This window comes from Moschus berezovskii, chromosome 25 (genome assembly GCF_049115385.1).
Source record: "Moschus berezovskii isolate FMDL1 chromosome 25, NW_MosBer_1.0, whole genome shotgun sequence".
NCBI classification, from domain to species: Eukaryota; Metazoa; Chordata; class Mammalia; order Artiodactyla; family Moschidae; genus Moschus; species Moschus berezovskii.
In genome coordinates this window covers 29,739,352-29,764,642 of record NC_142484.1, presented here as the reverse complement: position 1 = coordinate 29,764,642, position 25,291 = coordinate 29,739,352, and the positions used below count along the sequence as shown (strand labels likewise).

The 25,291-nt window shown below is 37.0% G+C and overlaps 1 protein-coding gene across 1 annotated transcript in view; it reads left to right on the top strand.

Annotated features, from left to right (window-relative positions):
* Positions 1-25,291, top strand: part of LOC129548370 (glycerophosphodiester phosphodiesterase 6-like) — a 110,441-nt gene that overhangs the window by 59,055 nt on the left and 26,095 nt on the right. The window contains exons 11-12 of the mRNA XM_088832221.1: positions 3,532-3,753; positions 6,668-6,822. Coding sequence (XP_088688347.1) covers positions 3,532-3,753; positions 6,668-6,822 — 377 coding nt within the window. The remainder of the gene's footprint in view (positions 1-3,531; positions 3,754-6,667; positions 6,823-25,291) is intronic.

The window sequence follows — 25,291 nt, the reverse complement described above, 5'->3', positions numbered from 1 at the left end:
GAGAAAGTTTGAGGTAGCTACTCTTTCATTCCTCTGAGAGATAGCCTTCTCTCACCAACAACTGATCTAAAATTGGCAAAGATGGTAAAAGTAGCTATCTACTAAGTTCAATATAGGCAACATATATGGACTGAGGTGTAAGACGAAATGCTGTGTAATATACAAAAATGTGACAGTTGAGAAACTGTGAGAAAGTTGCAGTCAGTAGAAGCAGTAGAGTGAGGGAACTATTGTGAATTGCACAATATTCTGTGTACAAGACATTCTCCAGATTTAGAAAATATTTTATCATGTTCAGTCAACAAAATAACCCTGAGAAATACGTAGATTATTCCTCCCTTTCCCCATTTTATAGTTTGGATAATAGAGACTTTGAAAATATAAGTGATTTTATCAAGGTTACACAAAGCAAGAGCGTATGAAGCCAGAATTTGAATTTGGTGTAAGACGTATACAAACAAGGATAGACCGCAGTATTAAAGAGGCTTAAAAATGAACCATTGGAGTTGAATGCCACCAAGCTCACTTTCAATTCAGTTCAGTTCAGTCGCTCAGTCGTGTCCGACACTTTAGTTCAGAAATATTTGAGGAAGTCTTCATGAAGGAGATACCATTTGAACTGAACTTTGCAAATAGAGGAAAGGATTTTAACAGTTGAATATGGCAAGGAAGATCCCTTGGAGAAGGAAATGGCAACCTACTCCAGTATTTTTTCCAGGAAAATCCTGTTAACAGAGGAGCCAGGCAGATTGGGCTGCATTCCATGGGGTTGCAAAGAGTTGAACGTGACAGAGGGCACATTGTGCATGCACACACACACACACACACAGCAAGGAAGGCAAATAAGTGATAGAGTGGGAATTGAGTCCAATTCAGTCTGAAGCTAAAGTCTTTTTTTTTTTTCACTACAAATAACTAAAACAGTAAGAGAAAATGTGGGTAACCAATGAAAGAAAATATGAATTTTATTACCTTAAGTTTAAAAAAAAGGTTGAAAAGGGAGGTCTAGAGAAGAATAAGAATACCCTTCAGTGCAAATACAGCAGGTTCTATGTTATAGAATTGTTGTTGCTCAGTTGTTCATTCATGTCTGAATCTTTGTGACCCCCATGGACTGCAGCACACCAAGCTTCCCTTTCCTTCACTGTCTCCTGGAGTTGTTTCAATCTCATGTCCACTGACCTATGATGCCATCCAGCCATCTCATCCTCTGTCATTCCCTTCTCCTCCTGTTCTTAATTTTTCCAGCATTTGGGTCTATTCCAATGAGTCAGCTCTTTGCATCTGGTGGCCAAAGTATTGTATCTTCACTTTCAACATCAGTTCTTCTAGTGAGTGTTCAGGGTTGATTTCTTTTAAGATTGACTGGTTTGATCTCCTTGCAGTCCAAATGACTCTGAAGAGTCTTATCCAGCTCCACAGTTTGAAAACATAAATTCTTCGGCACTCAGCCTTCTTTATGATCCAACTCTTGCATCCATGACTACTGGAAAAACCATAGCTTTGACTAGATGGACCTTTGTTTCCAAAGTGATGTCTCTGTTTTTGACTACTCCATATAAGTTTGTCGTGGCTTTTCTTCCAAAGAGCAAGCATCTTTTAATTTAATGGCTGCAATCACCATCCGCAGTGGTTTTGAAGCCCAAGAAAATAGTCTTTCACTGTTTCCGTTGTTTCCCCATCTATTTGCCATGAAGTGATGGGACCAGATGCCATGATCTTAGTTTTTTTGAGTGTTGAGTTTTAAGCCAGCTTTTTCAGTCTCCTCTTTCACCTTCATCACGAGGCTCTTTAATTCCTCTTTGCTTTCTGCCATTGGATGGTATCATGTGCATATATGAGGCTGTTGATATTTCTCCTGGCAATCTTGATTCCAGCTTGTGATTCATCCAGCCTGACATTTTGCATGATATACTCTATATATCAATTAAATAAGCAGGGTGACAATATACAGCCTTGATGTACTCCTTTCCCAATTTGGAACCAGTCCTTTATTAAATGGCCAGTTCTAAATGTTGCTCATTGACCTGCATACAGGTTTCTCAGGAGGCAGGTCAGGTGGTCTGGTATTCCCATCTCTTTAAGAATTTTCCACAGTTTGTTGTGATCCACACAGTCAAAGGCTTTGGTGTAGTCAATAAAGCAGAAGTAGATGGTTTTCTGGAATTCTATTGCTTTTCTGTGATCCAGTGGATGTTGGCAATTTGATCTATGGTTCCTCTGCATTTTCTTTTTTTAAAAGTTAATTTATTTATTTTAATTGAAGGATAATTGCTTTATAGAATTTTGTTGTTTTCTGCCAAACATAAACATGAATCTGCCTCTTCCTTTTCTAAACCCAGCCTGTAATTCTTGAAGTTGGTTCATGTACTATTGAAGCCTCTCTTGGAGAATTTTGAGCTTTACCTTGCTAGTATGTGAAATGAGTGCAATTGTGCAGTAGTTTGAACATTCTTTGGCTTTACCCTTTTTGGGATTAGAATAAAAACCGAACTTTTCCAGTCTTATTGCCACTGCTCACTTTTCCAAATTTGCTGGCATATTGAGTGCAGCACTTTAACAGCATCATCTTTTAGAATTTGAAGTAGCTCAGCTGGAATTCCGTCACCTCCATTAGCTTGGTTCACAGTAATGCTTCCTAAGGCCTACTTGACTTCACACTCCAGAATATCTGGCCCAGGTGAGTTACTACACCATCGTGGTTATTTGGATCATGAAGATCTTTTTTGTACAGTTCTTTTGAGTATTCTTGCCACCTCTTCTTAGTATCTTCTGCTTCTGGTAGGTCCACTTCATTTCTATCCTTTATTGTGCCCATCTTAGCGTGAAATGTTTCCTCGGTATCTCCATTTTTCTTGAAGAGATCACTAGTCTTTCCCATTCTATTGTTTTCCTCTATTTCTTTACATTGTTTACTTAAGACTTTCTTATCTATCCTTGCTATTTTTTGGAATGCTGAATTCAGATGGGTATATCTTTCATTTTCTCCTTTGCTTTTCACTTCTCTTCTTTTCTCAGCTATATGTAAGGCCTCCTCAGATGACCATTTGACTCATTGCATTTCTTTAAAAAATAAAACATGTGACGGGCTTGTTGTTGATTGCTGCTTTCAGTTGGTCTAATTGGGAGCAGTACTTGCAGAATTATTTATTTGGTTTTCTGGAAGGACCTCATAATAAAGAACTCCCTTAGAATCCCACCATACACACCATCACTGTTTTTGAATGCAGACCAGCCTTTGATGTGCTTAATGGAGGTTCATTTTGCTGGCCACATGGTCTCTTTAATTCCACAGTATTGTATTTCCTTTATGTTCTAGAATTAATCATTGCAAATACCATTACTAGCTATGGAGATTATATTTTATTTCTCTTCTTGGCAACTCTTGTCTCAGCACCAGTATTTCAGAAGTCCTGGTGGGTTGAATGGTAATGGATTAGCACAGAGATAGGGCTGGGTGTGGGGCTAAGAGCAGAATTGGAAAATGCTTTTGATAGGAGCCAATGTTTTCTCTGATGTACTTATTTTTAGATCAAACCATTTTTTCGTATGAAACCCTTATCAGAGGCTGATAAGAAAAGAGCAAGAAATCAGAAGATTCCAAAACTATCTGAGTTATTGGAACTTGCACAGAAAGAAAAAAAGTTGGTTATATTTGATCTTAATGCTCCTCCACAATCACATCCTTCCAGATCATCGTATATCCATCTTGTAGTAAGCGTGATCCTTGACTCTAAGATTGAGCAACATCTGGTATGTCTATCTCAGTATTCATGCTAGAGGTTGGGAAGTGGGTAATTTGTTTCAGGAGCATAGCGTTTGAACCTGATGAACCTTGTAGATCTTCCCTGGAATGCTTAAGTAATTCTACTCCCTAGAGAAATGGAATTGGCTGCTTATATAGCTACAGGGTTGGCCAAAAATTCCTTCATTTTTTAAGCAAAAATAAAAGACACATTTTTCATTTTCATCAAGAAGTTTATCGAACAATGTATTCACTGTTTTGTTTCACTTAAAATAAGGTAAAGGTGTGTGCTCAATTGTGTCCGATTATCTGCAATCCTATGGAGTATAACCTGCCTGGTTCCTCTGTCCATGTACTAGAGTGGGTTGCCATTTCCTACTCCAAGGATTCTTTCCAACCCAGAGATCAAACCCATGTCTCTTGCAACTCCTGCACTGGCAGGGGAATTCTTTACCATTGTTCCACCTGGGAAGCCTTCAGTTCAGTTCAGTTCAGTTCAGTCGCTCAGTCGTGTCCGACTCTTTGCAACCCCATGAATCACAGCACGCCAGGCCTCCCTGTCCATCACCAACTCCTGGAATTCACTCAAACTCATGTCCATAGAGTCGGTGATGCCATCCAGCCATCTCATTCTCTGTCATCCCCTTCTCCTCCCGCCCCCAGTCCTTCCCAGCATCAGAGTCTTTTCCAGTGAGTCAACTCGTCGCATGAGGTGGCCAAAGTATTGCAGTTTCAGCTTTAGCATCAGTCCTTCCAATGAACACCCAGGATTGATCTCCTTTAGAATGGACTGGTTGGATCTCCTTGCAGTCCAAGGGACTCTCAAGAGTCTTCTCCAGCACCACAGTTCAAAAGCACCAATTCTTCAGTGATCAGCTTTCTTCACAGTCCAACTCTCACATCCATACATGACCACTGGAAAAACCATAGTCTTGGGAAGCCTTATCTTCTGTTATTTTTCAGACAACTTCATAATTTCATCTCCCTAAAACTATTTTTTTGGCAAAGAACTGTTCTAGGTGCCATTTACAGTTTTCTGGGGATTTGAAATTTTTTCCATTAAGAGAATTTATAAAGACCAACAGAAATGGAAATCCAAAGATGCAATGTCTGTTGAATACGACAGATGAATCAGAACTTCCCACCTAAGCTGTAACAGTTTTTACCTGGTTATCAAGAAAACAGGTGGTTTTGCATTATCCTGATGAGAGATTATTTGTTTTCTGTTGACTAATTCTGGTTGCTTGTTGTTGAGTGCTGCTTTCAGTTGGTCTAATTGGGAACAGTACTTGAATAATTAATCATTTGGTTTTCTGGAAAGAGCTCATAATAGAGAACTCCATTCCAGTCCCACCCTATACATCATCACCTTGTTTGGATGAACACCAGCCTTTGGTGTGTTTAGTGGTGGTTCATTTTGCTGGCCCCATGGGCTCTTCAATTCCACATTATTGTACAGAATCTGCTTTTCATCACCCATCACAATATGTTTTAATACATAACATTTTCATTATGTTTAAGTAAAGAATCTCATGCAAAAATTACCTTCAGAAAGTTTTTTTTTTTTGCTTAATTTAAGTGGAATGCAAACATCAAAGCAATTAACATAACCAAGGTGGTAAAAATGATTTTCTACACTGGATTTGGACACTCTCAACTTCAACTGGTCTTTATGACCATGGAGGATCATCCAGTGAGAAATCTCTAGCATGAAGCTTCCACAAACCACTTTTAACATATTCCATCAGTCACAGCACTTTCTCCATACATGGCACAAATCTTTTTTTGTTTGTTTGGTTTTTTTTTTTTTTTTTTGCATTTCAGTTGTGTTTTTACCTTTCTTGAAATGATAAAGCATAATATGTGAAAAATGTGACTTTTTATTCAATCTTCAATATTAAAATGGCTATACAAAAATTCTCCAAATTTATGTTTGTTTAAATGGTCACTAATGAGTGCCAGCTGTTACAATGCAATATAAGGAAATTGTTTTAAATAAAGTTAAAGACAACTAAGTGCTGCTAGAACCATCTTACAGGAAATAATAAAAGAAAACAAAATTTTTGGTCAATCCAATACATGTGCCAATCTAAGAATGAGACAGTTAAATTTATATCAGTGCGGAAAACATTGAGGCTGTTTGCTGTTCCAAACCAAATGAAATAAAAGGGAATGTATGTAATGGCTATATGATGTGAGCTGCATCATCACCAAAGTACATCTATCTATTAGAAAAGGGCCTGAGTATGGAACACTAAGGCTTTGAATACCAGGTCCATTTATGATATAGAAAGTTCTTTTTTTAAAATTTTAATTTATTTATTTTAATTGGAGGCTAATTACTTTACATTATTGTATTGGTTTTGCTGGGAGAAAGTTCTTATTTGAACAGAGATTCATTCATCATGTTTTCCAGAATGCTCTGCATTTTGTCAGTCAGTCATTCCAAATATCTTTAATTTTCAGAATGTGGAAGAATGCTATGAGAGAAACAAATATGTATCTTTTTTCAAATAGAACTCTTTCCACAGATGAGTCATAATAGCATCTCCTGTTGGCAGAAAATGACTCTTCTCAAAATGATTTATAGCATCATCAGCCAGAGGAGATGTTTATGATCCTGACCCTTTATCCACACCTACAAACTCCTCATCCTCTTCAGCTAGTGTGGTGACACAGTTCACCTTTGGTCCCGTGATGTTAACTGGGAAAACTCAGCTCCAGAACAAAACTGGTGACAGCCCCATTTTAAGAGTTCACTGGACAGCATTAGGGCAGGTTGACTCATTCATCAAAGGCTAGAATCTCTGCTCCCTATAGACTATTGCCCATGCTGGAATGAGACTCCTCCCATTCTACATGGGGCTGTTTGTACCAACACAGCTGATTTTCCACTGAAAGACTTCCTGTTTCTCCTTGCAGATTTATTGGTTACCAGGTTCTGATAGGAAGTATGTCAGGAGCAAAGCTCCTGGTTTTCAGCACATTGGCCGGTTATTCACCATTGAAGAACTTAGAAAAGAAAATATCACTAGAATAAATGTTGACTATAAGAGGTTGTTCTACAATGGCTTGAAGTAAGTGTTTAACCCCTCTTGGCATGTGTTGCCTTTCTTGCACAAAATCTGCATCCTAGTCAAGTTATTTAGGTTCCCCCTCCCAACTCAGGATTTCTGGGTTTGGCCATCTTTGAGGAATTCCCAAATTTCCTCTTGTTATCCTTTTCTCCCTGTCTGCCCTAAAATGTTTATCAAAGGGTAGACTCTGTTATTGGAACATAGTCTTCGGCCCCTTCGCCTGTCTTCCAATCAACCCACTTTTGTGTATTCTTGGTATTTTTCTTTTTATACAATGTAAGTATTGCAGATGACACCACCCTTATGGCAGAAAGTGAAGAGGAACTCAAAAGTCTCTTGATGAAAGTGAAAGAGGAGAGTGAAAAGGTTGGCTTGAAGCTCAACATTCAGAAAACAAAGATCATGGCATCTGGTCCCATCACTTCATGGGAAATAGATGGAAAAACAGTGGAAACAGTGTCAGACTTTATTTTTTTGGGCTCCAAAATCACTGCAGATGCTGATTGCAGCCACGAAATTAAAAGACGCTTGCTCCTTGGAAGGAAAGTTATGACCAACCTTGATAGTCTATTAAAAAGCAGAGCCATTACTTTGCCAACCAAGGTCCGTCTAGTCAAGGCAATGGTTTTTCCAGTGGTCATGTATGGATGTGAGAGTTGGACTGTGAAGAAGGCTGATCGCCGAAGAATCGATGCTTTTGAACTGTGGTGTTGGAGAAGACTCTTGAGAGTCCCTTATACTGCAAGGAGATCCAACCAGTCCATTCTAAAGGAGATCAATCCTGGATGTTCATTGGAGGGACTGATGCTAAAGCTGAAACTGCAATACTTTGGCCACCTCATGCGACGAGTTGACTCACTGGAAAAGACTCTGATGCTGGGAAAGGTTGGGGACGGGAGGAGAAGGGGAAGACCGAGAATGAGATGGCTGGATGGCATCACCGACTCTGTGGGCATGAGTTTGAGTGTACTCCGGAGGTTGGTGATGGACAGGAAGGCCTGGCGTGCTGTGATTCATGGGGTCGCGGAGAGTCGGACACGACTGAGCAACTCAACTGAACTGAACTGAACTGAAGTATTGAAAAGTCAGAATTCAAATAGTTATTGATTTCCTCTTCCAGATTCCAGTACCTTATAAATGGCTTTGTGATCCCAATATCCAGATCTTTTATAGTAATAATTAATAAATAAATAGCTAAATCATTGTTTTAAAAAATTTGAGACAGCCAAGTATGAGAAGAAAGAAAAATTATTAATCATCACATTTATAATTATTATTATTAGAGATACATTTTCAGAATTAAAAGTACCTGGGAGTAAAATAACATTTCAAAATTTATTAATCACTGTTTACATTAATCCATATAACCTTTCTGTTAGATTTTAAGGTATTTTTTTCAGATAATTCTAAATTCATCAAAGTTTCCTTTGACATATAGATATAGCTAAAATTTATAGATATAGATATTGTTGGTGTTGTTCAGTTGCTCAGTCATATCTGACCTTTTGTGACACTGTGGACTGCAACATGCCAGGCTTCCTTGTCCTTCACCATCTCATGTCCATTGAGTCAGTGATGCCATCCAACCATCTCATCCTCTGTTGTCCCCTTCTCCTCCTGCCTTCAATCTTTCCCAGCATCAGGGTCTTTTCCAGTGATTTGACTCTTCAGCTCAGGTGGCCAAAGTATTGGAACTTCAGCATCAGTCCTTCAAATGAATATTCAGGACTGATTTCCTTTAGGATTGACAGGTTTGATCTCCTTGCAGTCCAAGGGACTCTCAAGAGTCTTTTCCAGCACCACAGTTCCAAAGCATACATTCTTCAGCACTCAGCCTTCTTTGTGGTCCAACTCTTGCATCCATACATGACTACAGGAAAACCATAGCTTTGAATATATGGACCTTTGTCAGCAAAGTGATGTCTCTGCTTTTTAATGCACTGTCTAGGTTTGTCATGGCTTTTTTTCCAAGAAGCAAGTGTCTTTTAATTTCATGGCTTCAGTCACCATCCTCAGTGATGTTAGAGCCCAAGAAAATAAAGTCTGTCACTGTTTCCATTGTTTCCCCATCTATTTCTCATGAAGTGATGTGACCAGATGCCATGATCTTTATTTTTTGAATGTTGAGTTTTAAGCCAACGTTTTCACTCTTCTCTTTCACTTTCATCAAGAGGTTCTTTATTTCCTTTTCATTTTCTGCCATAAGGGTGGTGTCATCTGCATATCTGAGGTTATGGATGTTTCTCTAGGCTATCTTGATTCCATATACAGATATAGATGTATATATAGTTATAGATGTATATCCAAAATCTCCTTGGGGTAGTAAAATTCCCCTTAATACCTTTCTGTATTTCATGGCTTGAACTAGGCTATTTGATCCACCTTTGTTCCTTTTCCTGTTTCTCCTGCCTTTCTAGCCACAGTGGAATTGATCATTAAAAAATGTCTTTTTTCTTTTAGCATTAGAAAATTATATATGTTTTCTCTTTTATTTCTTTCCAGAAGATTTTTCTTTGCCCAGCTTATTTTCAAATAGGAAATGGCTCTGAAATGATTTTATTCTTTCATATTCATGATTGAGATTACTCTAGTAGTTGAAATTAATTATAATAACTCCATTTGTTGAGGGTTTGTGTGTGCGTGTGTGCGTGTGTGTGTGTGTGTGTGAAGTGGTTGGTAGACCATAGGCTCATTTTCTATTTCTGGCCTACCCATCAGCCAGGTGATGATTACACTTATGACTTGGACAAGTTTCTCATCATCAGTTTGCATTTATAAATTAAGGATCACAGATACTTGATGGAATGGTTAAAATATTAAGTGAGATAATTCATATATGTATAGAGCAAAATGCTGGGCAAATATGCAAACAGCATAGATGTTCAGTTCAGTTCAGTTCAGTTCAGTCGCTCAGTCGTGTCCGACTCTCCGCGACCCCATGAATCACAGCACGCCAGGCCTCCCTGTCCATCACCAACTCCCAGAGTTCACTCAAACTCATGTCCACAGAGTCGGTGATGCCATCCAGCCATCTCATTCTCCGTCGTCCCCTTCTCCTCCCGCCCCCAACCTTTCCGAGCATCAGAGTCTTTTCCAGTGAGTCAACTCGTCGCATGAGGTGGCCAAAGTATTGCAGTTTCAGCTTTAGCATCAGTCCCTCCAATGAACATCCAGGATTGATCTCCGTTACTTGGTGTTTTATCATCTCAGTCCTTACATACTGTGCCCTAAAAATTACCACCATCCCTATTTTTCAAATGAGAAAACTTGTCTCTAAAGAGGAAAAGTTCAGAGATGTTAGTTAATTTACCAAAGTTAGTATAGTTGTTTAGTAAGGCACTACACTGAGATTTAAATGTAGGCTCATAGACTCCGAAGTCCAAATTCTTTCACTGGTAATTCTTCAGTTATTCTTTGGCCATTATTATATGGGCATAGTTTCAACTAGCATCAGACTTAAGAAGGATCATATACTGAGTTCTATTGGAAAATCAAGCAGTTTGGTTTGACAGAGCATATATATACTGAGAAGCAATATGTACAGTGCACCACACTAGTTTTATGTGAAAATTCAACATAAACAAGGGACCATCCTTTTTTCTTAAGGAAACCATATATTCTAGTAAGAACAAGGATTTTTTTTCCATATACCTATACTGCAAAGTTAATCTTGATAGTTTGTGAACCAAACTTTATTCCAGGTTATTCCCCTCAAGAACAACTAAATTTTAAGAAATTTAAGAGTTGTACCTTAAGTCATTTTTATACTATTTATGACCAGAATACTTGTTATTATGGTCACATTTCCAGTACATTCTCTATGGTCAGTGCTCACATTTATCAGACCACTGATAAATATCACAAGATATTATGACACTGACATTTTGCTGAGAATGCTTTGAAAATATTACTTTTACCAAATTATATGAATACACAGATGTCCCATGATTTCTGATGTCAAAATTTTGAAGTGCTTTAAAATTTTTTTATTTTTAAGAACTAATTTAGTGAGCTGAAATTCATATAAAGCTAAGCATTCTAAAATAACATTTAGTACACTCAGGATGTTGTGCGGCTGTCACCTCTAATTCCAGTACATTTTGGTACTGGAAATTTTTATTTTCGCAGTCAGTCTTGCTAGGGTGTTATAAATTTTACTAACCATTTCAAACACCAGATGTTGGCTTTGTTAGCTTTATTCTGTTGCACATCTGCTTTCCTTTTTCATTGTCTGCTGTTATTTTAATTTTTTCTTCTATTTCCTTTAGGTTTACTTTCACCCTTCTTTCATTAGCATCTTTAGGTAGAAAATTAGATGAGTGGTTCTGAATCTTCTTTTCTAACATAAACATTTAATGCTTTAAATTTCTCATTGCTTTAAACCTTGCTTTAGTTGCATTCCACAAATAGTTTTGACATATTGTCTAATAATCTAATTCATATTATTTTAAAATTTTCTTGTTTGATTCATGGATTGTTTAGAAGTATGTTGCTAACTTTTTAAAACTTTGAGGATTTTTTATCTACCCTTAGTGTTATTGACTTCTGATTTAAATTCATTGTGACCTGAGAACATTCTGTATGATTTCAGTATATTAAATGTATTTAAACTTATAGGCAACTGTATTTTTCATCTTGGTGGACTTCTCATGTCCATCTAAAAATGATGTGCTTGCACTTGTTAGGTGTGGTATTTTATAAATATCAATAAGTTAAAATTGGTTGACAGTCTTTTAAAACATTTTATACTGAATTATACCCCCTACTTTTACTTTTGAGTTAACCCATAGAATTAGGTTGCCTGTTAAACTCACATATATCAGAGAACTTACTATGAAACTTTATAATCAATTTTAGACATAGAGGAGGCAATCAAGAGGCTTAGACAAACCAAGAAGAGATCAGAGATATTGATTTCAGCTTTGTATGTACCTTCCTTTATTAGACACTATGGCCCACAATAATATATAAGACCTCCAAGTTAGTTTTTGTAGAGTTGTTTCACTTAGAAGGGAAGCATTTGATTTATAAAACATCTCCATTAAGTACACCCAGAGGGTTGTTTAGCTTATATGACCTTCTCCAGGGACCCATGCATCATAAATTCACATTCAATATTTATTTACAAAATATGTAATAAAGAAATATTCAACCAGGATTGTTCATCCTTCTTAAAGGATTATTCACCCTTCTTTAGAACATGTTCTATAAATAAAGGCCTCTATTCCTAGCAAATATTATTATTCTATTTAGAAAAGACATAGCTATCATGTTGACAAGAAGGTTAGACCATGTCTTCTGCATTCTTTCTTCTGGGTACAACCTCTTCAGTCAGAGAGAAATTAAGGGCTCTATATGCCTCATCTATCAATTATGGAGAAGTGAGTGTTAATATCTCCAACTGTAATTGTGTATTTCTCCCTTTCGCTCTATTTATTGTTGTTTTCTTGTTATTGGTGGGGTTGTTTGGCTTAGGAAAAAAGCACGTGGATAGACACATGTGGGTGGGCTTAAAGAAAGAGTTGTGTCCTTAGAGTAGTTCAAATCATTTATACAGGGCAATTCTTCCATATTTTCTTCTTATATTATAAATACTTTTATTAGGTGCGTTTACATTTAAAATTGTTAGGTCTTCTTGGTGAATTCACCCTTTCTTTATGAAATGCTCATTGTCTGTGGTTATAATTGTCCAATGGTTACTTCTTTTAATATTGCCATGCTGGCTTATAATTAGTGTTATTTTTTGTCCTTCTTTCAACTCCTTTCCATATTTTAATTTGTTTCTTTGTTTTGCTATTTTATCATGCAACTTGTGGGAATTTATTTCCTGAACCAAGGACTAAACCTAGTCCCTCAGTGTTGAGTGCCCAGAGTCCTCTAAGACTTGAATCACCAGGAATTCCCAATATTTAAATTACATCTCTCATAAGCATAATATTACTGGTTATTGTTTTTATATTCATGAGGATAATCTTTTAATGGGAATCATTGGTCAGTTAATATTTAGTTTACTAATGTACTTGGATTTGTATTACCATCATGACATTTTTTCTTTGTATGCTCTCTATTCTTGGTGGATTATTTCAGTCTTTCCTTCCTATCTTTAAATTTCTTACTTAAATTAGTATTGTTTAGGATTATGTCTCTTCTGTAGGCTTTTTACATTTTTGAATTATTTCTTAGTGGCTGCTCTAGGGATTATAAAAAGTATTGCTAATTAATTATAATCCACCTTGAATTAATATTATTCTATCTTTGACTGTGTGGGTCACAATAAACTGTGGAAAATTATTAAAGAGATGGGAATACCAGACCATATGACCTTCCTCCTGAGAAACCTGTATGAAAGTCAAGAAGCAACATTTACAACTGGACATGGAACAACGGACTGGTTCCAAATTGGGAAAGGAGTACGTCAAGGCTGTATATTGTCACCCTGCTTATTTAACTGAGATGAAGAGTACATCATGCGAAATGCCAGGCCAGATGAAGCACAAGCTGGAATCAAGATTACCGGGAGAAATATCAATAACCTCAGATATGCAGATGACAGCACTCTTATGGCAGAAAGTGAAGAGGAACTGAAGAGCCTCTTGATGAAAGTGAAAGAGGGGAGTGAAAAGCTGGCTTAAAATTCACCATTCAAAAAACAAAGATCATGGCATCCAGTCCCATCACTTCATGGCAAATAAATGGGGAAACAATGGAAACAGTGACAGACTTTATTTTCTTGTTCTCCAAGATCACTGCAGATGGTGACTGCAGCCGTGAAATTAAAAGACACTTGCTCCTCAGAAGAAAAGCTATAACCCAGATGGCATATTAAAAAGCAGCGACATTACTTTACTGACAAAGGTCCATCTAGTCAAGACTACAGTTTTTCCTGTAGTCATGTATGGATGTGAGAGTTGGACCACAAAGAAGGCTGAGTCCTGAAGAACTGATGCTTTGGAACTGTGGTGTTGGAGAACACTCTTGGGAGTCCCTTGGACTGCAAGGAGATCAAACCAGTCAATTGTAAATGAAATCAACCCTGAATATTCTTTGGAAGGACTGATGCTGAAACTGAAACTCCAATACTTTAGTCACCTATTGCGAAGAGGTGACTCATTGGAAAAGACCTTGATTCTGGGAAAGGCTGAAGGCAAGAGGAGAAGGGGATGACAGAGGATGAGATGGTTGTATGACACCACTGACTCAATGGACATGAGTTTGAGCAAGCTTCAGGATTTGGTGATGACAGGGAAGCCTGGCATGCTGCAGCCCATGAAGATTTGAAGAGTCAGACACAACCGAATGATTGAACTGAACTGAATAATATAGAAAATGTAGAATATTAAGTCCTTGCTGCTGCTGCTGCTAAGTCACTTCAGTCGTGTCCGACTCTGTGCGACCCCATAGACGGAAGCCCACCAGGCTCCCCCGTCTCTGGGATTCTCCAGGCAAGAACACTGGAGTGGGTTGCCATTTCCTTCTCCAATGTGTGAAAGTGAAAAGTGAAAGTGAAGTTGCTCAGTCGTGTCCTACCCTTAGCGACCCCACGGACTGCAGCCTACCAGGCTCCTCCATCCATGGGGTTTTCTAGGCAAGAGTACTGGAGTGGCTTGCCATTGCCTTCTCCGATATTTTATTACATTTTTTTAAAAATGTAGAATATTTTTAGATTAATCTTTTTATTTTGAGATGGTTGCAGGTTAGCATGTAAGAAGCAATACAAAGTAATCCTGTGTACATTTTACCCAGTTTACTCCAATGATAAATCTTGCAGAATTTTAATACGATATAAAAACCAAGAAGTTGAGATTGATGCAATGTATCAATCTTATTCAAATTTCCCCAGCATTACTTATATTCATCTTTATGTGTTTTTTTTGGTATGAATATATTTAGTTCTCTATATTGAGACACGCCCAGCATGCTGCAATCCATGGGGTCGTGAAGAGTCAGACACAACTTGGCGACTGAACAACAACATGTAGTTTTCTGCCATTTTATCATATGTGTGTTTGTGGATCCAACACCACAACCAATATAAACCTATTTAATCACCAGAAGTATTCCTTTTGTTGCCTTTTGATAACCACATTCCCCTTCCTTCCACATCCAATTCAGCTCAAACCCTAACCTCCTCAATGAATAATTACTTCTGTAATTTTATATTCTTAAGAAAGATAGCGAGAAGAATCATAGTGTGCAACTTGTTATGATTGACTTTTTTCCACTCAGTATAATTCCCTTTGAGATTCATAAAGATTGTTGCTTGTATCAGTAACTGGTTCTTTTTCATTGCTGAATAGTATTTCATTATATGGATGTACTAGTTTGTTTAATTATTCATCACCTGAAACATACCTGGTTGTTTCAGTTTATGAACTATTATAAATAAAAGTTATGAATATTTGTGTGTAGGTTTTCATTGTTCAGTACTGGTTTTCATGTGAACATAATTTTTAGCTAAGATTTTATAACTGATTCAGACTGTCTTCTCTTTATTTTTTGTTTATGGCTGTGCTGGGTCTTTGTTGCTACAAGGGCTTTTCTGTAGTTGCAGTGAGCGGGGGCTACTCTCTAGTTGCAGTGTGCAGGCTTCTCATTGTGGTGGCTTCTCTTATTTCAAAGCATAGGCTCTAGGTCACATGGGCTTCAGTAGTGGTAGCACATGGGCTCAGTAGTTGCAGCTCTCGGGCTCTAGATCACAAGCTCAGTAGTTGTGGCACAAGGGCCTAGTTGCTCCATGGCATGTGGAATCTTCCTGGACCAGAGATTGAACCCATGTTTCCTGCATTGGTAGTTGGATTCTTTATCTCCGAGCTACCAGGGAAGCCCTTCCCTCTCTTTAAAAACTGTTTTAATTATGTTAAAATGCACTTAAAATTTACTTTTTCAATAATTTTTAAATATACAACTCTGTGATTTTAATATGCAGTCAATACATTGTGCAACAGTCACCACCATCCACCTACTTGACACTTTTCATCTTGTAAATTCAAATTCTATTCTTATTAAACAATGAACTCCCATCATTCCCCACCCTTATACTTTGGAAACCACATTTCTACTTTCTGTCTGTGATTTTGAATCATATAAGTGGAATCATATAGTATTTGTCTTTCTGTGACTGATTTGTATCTCTTAAGATGAAGTCCTCAAGATTCCTCCATGTTGAATTCATCCATTGAAAAATGTATTCCTTTTTAACTGAATAATAATTCACTGATGTGTATACCATTATTTGATTATCAATTCATCAATAAATGGACTTCCCTGATAGCTCAGTTGGTAAAAAATCCACCGGCAGTGTTGGAGACCTATGATTGATCCCTGGGTTGGGAAGATCCCCTGGAGAAGGGAAAGGCAACTCACTCCAGTATTCTGGCCTGGAGAATTCCATGGACTGCATAGTCCACAGGGTCACAAAGAATCAGACACGACTGAGTAACTTTCACTTTCACTTCACTTTGGGTTGCTTTCATGTTTTAGTTATTGTGAATAAAGCTGCTATGAAAATGAAGGTACCAATAGCTCTTCAAGACCCTGTTTTCAGTTCTTCTGGACATACACCAGGAAGTGGAATTGCTGAATCATACAGTAATTCTATTTTTAATTTTTTGAGAACCACCTTACCATTTTCCACAGCATCTCTAAAAACAGGACGACACCAATGTTTCAGTTTCTCTAAATTAGCACATCCTTGTTGATTTCTGGTTTTCTGATGTAGCTGTAATGGGTTGGTTTTAATTCTTCTTGAAATGTACGATGGAATTCACCAGCAAAGTCATTGGATCCAGGGCTTTACTTTGTTGGAAGAACTTTGGTTAATAGTTCAGTCTCCTTACTGATTATATATCTATTCATATTTTCTAATTCTTCATGATACAGTCTTGGTAGGTTTCTTCATTTTAGGAATTTGTCCTTTTCACCTTGGCTATTCAATTTGTTGAGATACAATTGGTCATACTGCTATATCCCTTATAATCCTTTTATTTCTGTAAAACTTGTAATAATGTGCCCACTTTCTTCTGATTTCAGTAATTTGAGTCTCTTCTCTTTATCATAGTACCTCTAGCTAAAACTTATTAATTTTGTTGATGTTTTCAGAGAACTGACTTCTGGTTTCTTTGATTTTCTTTATTGGTTTCTGTTCTTTATTTTGTTTATGTCTTCTCTAGTCTTCATTATTTTCCTCCTTTTGCTACAGGGCTCAATTTGTTTTTCTTTTTATAGTTTCTTAAGTTGAAAAGTTGTACTGTTGATATGAAATCTTTCCTGTTTTTTAAAATTCTTCTTTCCTTCCACTTTTATTAAAATATGCATATAGCTCTGTAAGTTTAAGTTGTACAGCATACATAATGAATTTGCTTACATTCATCATTAAATGATTATCACAAGAAGTTGAATGAATATCCATCATCTCATATAGATGGAGAAATAGAAGGTTTTTCCTTATGATGAGAACTCTTAGGATTTCCTCACTTAACAACTTTCACATATAACATACAGCAGTGTTAATTATATTTTTCATATTGTACATTATATTCATAGTATTTCTTTTTAAAAATTTTTAATTGAATTATGGTTGATTTACAATGTAGTGTTAGTTTCAGGGGTACAGCAAATTGTTTCATATATATATACACACATATATATGTATATACATATTCAATTTTTCAAATTGTTTTCTGTTATAGGTTGTTACAAGGTTTGAATGTGATTTCATGTGCTATACACAAGTTCCCTTCTTGTTTATTTTATATTTGATAATGTTTATATCTTAATCCCAAACTCTTAATTTATCCCTGCCCACCATTTCCCCTTAGGCAACCATTAATTTGTTTTTATGTCTGTGAGTCTGTTTCTGTTTTGTAAATAAATTTGTTTGTATAATTTTTTCAGATTCCATAAAGGTGATATCATATGATATTTGTCTTTTGCTGTCTGACTTCACTTAAAATGACCATTGCTTGGTTCATCCATGTTGCTGAAAATGGCATTATGTCATTCTTTTTATGACTGAGTAATATTCCATTGTGACACACACACACCATAGCATCTTTATACACATATCTGTCAGTGGACATTTAGCTTGGCTATAGTAAGGATTGCTGCTGTGAACACTGGGTTCACATATCTTTTGAATTAGATTTTTTCTCTGAGTGTGTGCCCAAATGGGATTGCTGGATCATACGGTAACTATATTTTTTGCTTTCTCAGGGAACTCCATACTGTTCTCCTCAGTGGCTGTACCAATTTATATTCCCACCAGGAGTGTGGGAGGATTCCTTTTCTCCACACCTTCTTCAGCACTTATTGATTGTAGATTTTTTAATAATGGCCATTCTGACTAGTGTGCAGTGATGCCTCGTAGTTTTTATTTGCATTAAGACACGGATGATGGAAAGGATTGAAGGCAGGAGGAGAAGGGGACAACAGTGGATGAGATGGTTGGATGGCATCACCAACTTGATGGACTTGAGTTTGAGCAAGCTCCAGGAGTTGGTGATGGACAGGGAAGCCTGTTGTGCTTCATTCCATGGATCGCAAAGAGTCAGACATGACTGAGTGACAGAACTGAATTGAATAATTAGTGATGTTGAGCATCTTTTCATGTACATTTTGGCCATCTGCATGTCTTCTTTGGCAAAATGCCTATTTAGATTTGCTGTCCAATTTTTTATTGGATTGTTTGCTTTTTTTGCTATTGAGCTGAACGAGCTGTTTGTATATTTTGGAGCTTAATCTCTTGTCAGTCACTTAATTTGCAAATATTTTCCCCTATTCTGTGGGTTGTCCTTTCATTTGTTTATGGTATCCTTTGCTGTGCAAAAGCTTTTAAGTTTAATTAGGTTCCATTTATTATTGTTTTTATTTTCACTACTCCTGGAGATGGATTGAAAAAGATGTGATTTATGTCAGAGAGTATCCTACCTATGTATTCTTCTAACACTTTTGTAGTAGCTTGTCTTATGTTTAGGTCTTTATTTTTGTGTATGGTGTTAGAGAATGTTCTAATTTCATTATTTTGCTTCTAGCTGTCTAGTTTTCCAGAACCACTTATTGAAGAGACTTCCTTTTCTCCATTATGTACTCTTGCCTCCTTTGTTGTAGATTAATTGACCATATATGTGTGGGTTTATTTCTGTTCTTTATATCCTGTTCCATTTATTTATACTTCTGTTTTTGTGCCAGTCCTATACTGTTTTGATTACAGAGCTTTGTGGTATAGTCTGAAGTGAGGGACTGTGACCTCCAGCCCCTTTGTTCTAAGATTGTTTTAGCTCTTTGGGGTCTTTTGTGTTTGTGTACAAATTTTTAAATTTTTTGTTCTAGTTCTGAAGTGCTATTGGTAATTTGATAGGGATTTACCTGAATCTGTGTATTGCCTTGGGTACAAATTATTGACAACGGGAATTTTGCAGAAGCTAACACCTGTGGCCAGCAATTTGTTATGTTAGTGAATATTAATACATCTCCAGTCAGTAATATTTGGGTAACAAAAAACTTATTGATAGGTCTGTGGTCAGTAAGTTGTTAGCAGTATTGATTTTTCTATTCCAAAGTATAGTATATCTGTCCATCCTTTTTGTACTGTCTTTAGTTTCTTTCACTAGCACTTTAACAGTTTTTGAAGTACAGGCCTTTTGCCTCTTTAGGTAGGTTAATTCCCAGATATGTTATTGTTTTTGATACAATGGTAAATGGGATTGGTTCCTTAGTTTCTCTTTCAGATATTTTATTGTTACTGTATAGAAGTCCAATGGATTTATACACATTAATTTTGCATTTTGCAGCTTTACTGAATTTATTGATGAGTTCTGGTGGTTTTCTGGTAGTGTCTTTAGGATTTTCTGTGGATAATATGTCATCTACAAACATTGACAGTTTTACTTCTTCTTTTGCAGTTTGGATTAATTTTATTTCTTTTTTTCTCTGATTGCTGTGTCTAGGACTTCCAAACCCGTGTTGAATGAAAGTGATGGGAGTGGGTCTTCTTGTCTTATACCTGATCTGATCTTAGAGGAAGTGCTTTCAGCTTTTTAACTTTGAGTATGATGTTAGTCATATATGTGGCCTTTACTATGTTGAGGTATATTCTCTGTTTTATCACTTTCTTAGTTTTTAATCAATGGATGTTGAAATTTATCAAAAGTTTTTTATGCATCAATTGAGATGATCATATGGGTTTTATTCTTCAGTTTCTTAATGTGGTATATCACAATATTTGATACTATTGAAAAATTCTTGCAATTCTGGGATATATCCCACTTGATCATGGTCTTTTAATGTATTGTTGGATTTGGTTTGCTCATATTTTGTTGAGGAATTTTGCACCTGTGTTCTTCTGTGACATTGATGATATTGTTTGAAAGGAACACTTCTAAACTCATTGTGTCAGGCTGCCATCACTCTGATACCAAAAGCAGACAGAGATATCACAGAAAAGAAATTACAGGCCAATATTACTGATGAACATAGATGCAAAAATCCTCTGATTTTTTAAACGTAAGCATTGATAGCTATGGATTCCCCCTCCTCCAGCACTATCTATGAATTTTGGTGCATCCCATGAATTTTGGTGTTTTCATTTCCATTCATCTCCATGTATTTTCTCATTTCCCTTGTGATTTCTTTCTTTATCCATTAGTTTCTTGAAAGTGTATTGTTTTCTTAGTCAGTCAGTCATGTCCAACTCTTTGTGACCCCATGGACTATAGCCTGCCAGATTCCTCTGTCTATGGGGATTCTCCAGGCAAGATTACTGGAGCTGGTTGCCATGCCTTCCTCCAGGGGATGTTCCCAACCCAGGGATCGAACCCAGATCTCCTGCATTGCAAGTGGATTCTTTACCATCTGAGCCACCAGGGACGCTCAGGAGGTGTGTTAAGTCCCACAAATATGTGAATTTTCCAATTTTCCTTTTGTTAGACTTCTAACTTTATTGTGTTGTGGTTGGGTAGGTTACTTTGATATTTATCTTTTTATATCTGTTGAGACTTAATTTGTGGTCTACTATATCTAAAATGGCAATTGTCACATATACACTTGAGAAGAATGTGTATGCTGTTATTGGGTTGAGCAGTCTGTGTCTTAGAAATAGTTTATTGTGTTGATTAAGTCCTCTGTTTCCCTACTTATCTTCTGTCTGATTGTTCTATTCATATTGAGAGTGGGATATTAAAATTTCCAACTATTATTATACAGTTTCAGTTATGGCAGTGTTTACTTTGTAAATTTTACTGTTCTGTCATTAGGCAGATAAATGTTTATAATTAATATATCTTCTTGCTATATTGAAGCTTTTATTAATATATAATGTCTTTTTTTCCCACATACAAGCTTTTTTGACATAGTGCCTGTTTTGTCTGTTGTTAGTATAGCCACCCATGATCTTTTTAGTTACTGTTTGCATGGAATATCTTTTCTTTCCTTTCACTTGCAATCTATTTGTGCCTTTGGATCTAAAATGAGCCTCTTGTAAACAGCATAAAGACAGGTCATATGTTTTTATGCATTCTGCCAATCTGATTGGAGAGTTTAATTTATTTACATTTAAAATAATTACTGAAAAGATGGAAGACTGTTGTCATGTTTTTATTGCTGTCTTTCTTGTGAATATTGTATCTGTTATCAGTTATTTTAATTTGTTATTTTTATATACCTTATAATTTCCCCCTTATTTTCTACTTTACTGTTTTCCTTTATGTTAAGTTGGTTTTTTTTGTAGTAAAATAATTAATTTTCTTGTTTCCCTTTTTATGCATTTTATACCTGTTTTTGTGGTTACCATGGGAATTACCCTTACCCTCCTAAAGTTATGACACTGTGATTGAATTTTTACCAACTTAAATTCAGTAACATGCAGAAACTCCTCTCCTTTATAACTCCAGTCTTTCCAATTTCTCTTACTGATGTCAGAAAATTTTATCTTTATATACACTATGTGCCTCAAAGATAAACTAATAATTTTTATAAATGCAATAGTTTCTCAAATTATGCAGAAGACAACATGTGGAGTTGATAAAACAAAGTTACAAAATTACTAGCTGTTAGACTAATAATTCTGACTTTCTCCTTTAGATCTTTTATTAAATTATGTGTGAAATAAAGACTATAGATACAAAATTGTTAAAAATAATATTAACTTTTATATTTGCCATTGACTTTTGTTGAGATCTTTATGTGTCTGTAAGACTTTGATTCACTGTCCCTTGATTACCTGATGCAAAGAACTGACTCATTGGAAAAGACCCTGATGCTGGGAAAGATTGCAGGCAGGAGGAGAAGGGGGAGGATGAGATGGTTGGATGGCATCACCGACTCAATGGACATGAGTTTGGGTAAACTCCAGGAGTTGGTGATGGACAGGGAGGCCTGGCGTGCTGCAGTCCATGGAGTCACAAAAAGTCGGACATGACTGAGTGACTGAGCTGAACTGGAGGATTCTCTTGAGTTTTTCCTACAGGGCTGGTCTAGTGGTCATGAACTCCTTCAGCTTTAGTTTATCTGGGAATGTCTTAAATTTCCCCTTGTGCCTGTAAATCTCCAACAAGACAAATGTTATTCTCTGTTCTTAAACTTTTTATCTCTCCACGAATAGGAAAATGTTATACCTTTAGAGGTCAGAACCTTGAGAATGGGTTATCCTGAGCATTTCAGGCTGTAGGCAACATTCTTGCTTGTCTCAAAAGCAATAGAATACACAGATTAAAGTATGTATAAAAAATGTCTAATATGGACTCAGATTTGTTCTTTGGTATTATACCTCTTATATTTGAGAGATAAGTTTTGCTGGGTTTATGAATCTTGGTTGATGGTTTTTTTCTTTTAACACTTTGAATATTTGGATCTACTGCTCACTGTCTGCCAAAGCCTGATGAGAAGTCTGAGAATATTATTGAGGATACCTTGTATGTGGCAAGTTGCTTCTCTTGGTGATTTCAAAACTGTTTCTTTGCCTTTGGCTTTTGAAAGTTTGATTATAGTGTGTCATAGGGTGTATCTCTTTGAGTTCATCTTAATTAGAGTTCATTGGATATTTACATTCATATCTTTTATCAGATTTGGGCATTCAGTGATTATTTCTTCAAATATTCTCTCTGCCTCTTTTCTCTCTTCCTCTTTTGGAACCGAAAATTACACATATTGACTTGTTTTATGATGTCCCACAGATATCTTAGGCTCTGTTCCCTTTTCTTCAATCTTTTTTGCTTTTTTCTTCAGAATCATAAATATCTATTGATCTATCTTCTAGTTCACTGATTCTTTCTTCTGCCTGGTCAAATCTGCCTTTGAATCTTAATAGTCAGTTTTTCATTACAGTTATTGTGATTTTCAGCTCTAGAATTCAGCTCTAGTATTTTCTAGGTTTTCTGTCTCTTTATTAATATTTCCATTTTCTTAATATATTTAAAAAACTCTAGCTACATCTTCCTTTAGTTCTCTGAGTATCTTTAGGATGGTTTTTTAAGAAGTTTTTGTCTTGTGTATCAGCCATCAGCTCTTTTCCAGGGACAGTTTTTTTTTTTTTTTTTTAGATTTAGGTTTTCCTTTGAATGAACCTTACAATCTCGTTTCTTTTTACACTTTGTGATTTTTCTTAAAAACTGGACATTTGAAAATAATTATCTGGAAACTCTTGAAATCAGATTCTACCCTTTCCCCAGGGTTTGCTGGTTTTTTTGTTATTTGTTTGTATTTGGCTGTCTCTATGCCAACAGTCAGTCTAGGGGTATAAACTTAAGGTCTTCTCAGGTCTCTAATGTGCCTTTCCCTGGACATATGTAACTTTGTAACTTTCCCCATATATGTAATTGCTTTTGGATGTCCTAATCTTTCATGTCTGCAAGGAGATCCAACCAGTCCATTCTAAAGGAGATCAATCCTGGGTGTTCATTGGAAGGACTGATGCTAAAGCTGAAACTCCAGTACTTTGGCCACCTCATGCGATGAGTTGACTCACTGGAAAAGAGTCTGATGCTAGGAAGGATTGGGGGTGGGAGGAGACGGGGACGATAGAGAATGAGATGGCTGGATGGCATCACCGACTCAATGGACATGAGTCTGAGTGAACTCCAGGAGTTGGTGATGGACAGGGAGGCCTGGTGTGCTGTGATTCGTGGGGTCGCAAAGAGTCGGACACGACTGAGTGACTGAACTGAACTGAACTGAATCTTTCATGTCTGGCTCCCAAAAGGGGAAAAAGACATAACTGAAAGATGGGAAGGGAAGAGCACTGGACCTTTAAACCACTGGAAATCATTTTAGTGGGAAGAAGAAAGATTGCCACAGTGGTGGTGTTGGGGGGAAGGAGGCAGGGAGGAAGACAACAACAGTGCTTGCACTCCTCTTTCTGTGCACGTCTGTGGCAGGAGCAGCAATCAGTGATCAGAGCACAGATCCTCAATAATTGAAGGATAGTGACCTTTTTGCCCATCTTGGCTCCCACAAGCTGTGTGCAAACTTCTCTAGGAACATGGGCACAGCTGCCTGTCATGGGGCTGGGAATGTGGAATGGATAACTGCTGCTGTTGCTAAGTCACTTCAGTCGTGTTCGACTCAGTGCGACCCCATAGATGGCAGTCCACTGGGCTCTGCGGTCCCTGGGATTCTCCAGGCAAGAACATTGGAGTGGGTTGCCATTTCCTTCTCCAACACATGAAAGTGAAAAGTGAAAGTGAAGTCGCTCAGTTGTGTCTGACTCTTCTACTGTGTTAATTGCTGAAATTGACCACAATCCAATCCAGGCTTCAGCAATACATGAACCATGAACTTCCAGATGTTCAAGCTGGTTTTAGAAAAGGCAGAGGAACCAGAGATCAAATTGCCAAATCTGCTGGAGCATCTAAAAAGCAAGAGTTCCAGAAAAACCTGTATTACTGCTTTATTGACCATGCCAAAGCCTTTGACTGTGTGGATCACAATAAACTGTGGAAAATTCTGAAAGAGATGGGAATACCAGACCACCTGACCTGCCTCTTGAGAAACCTGTATGCAGGTCAGGAAGCAACAGTTAGAACTGGACATGGAACAACAGACTGGTTCCAAATAGGAAAAGGAGTACATAAAGGCTATATATTGTCACCCTGCTTATTTAACTTCTATGCAGAGTACATCATGAGAAACACTGGGCTGGATGAATTACAAGATGGAATCAAGATTGCTGAGAAATATCAATAACCTCAGATATGCAGACAACACCACCCTTATGGCAGAATGTAAAGAAGAACTAAAGAGCCTCTTGATGAAAGTGAAAGAGGAGAGTGAAAAAGTTGGCTTAAAGCTCAACATTCAGAAAACTAAGATCATGGCATCTGGTCCCATCACTTCATGGGAAATAGATGGGGAAACAGTGGAAATAGTGGCTAACTTTATTTTTGGTAGCTCCAAAATCACTACAGATGTTGATTGCAGCCATGAAATTAAAAGACTCCTTGGAAGGAAAGTTATGACTAACCTAGACAGCATATTAAAA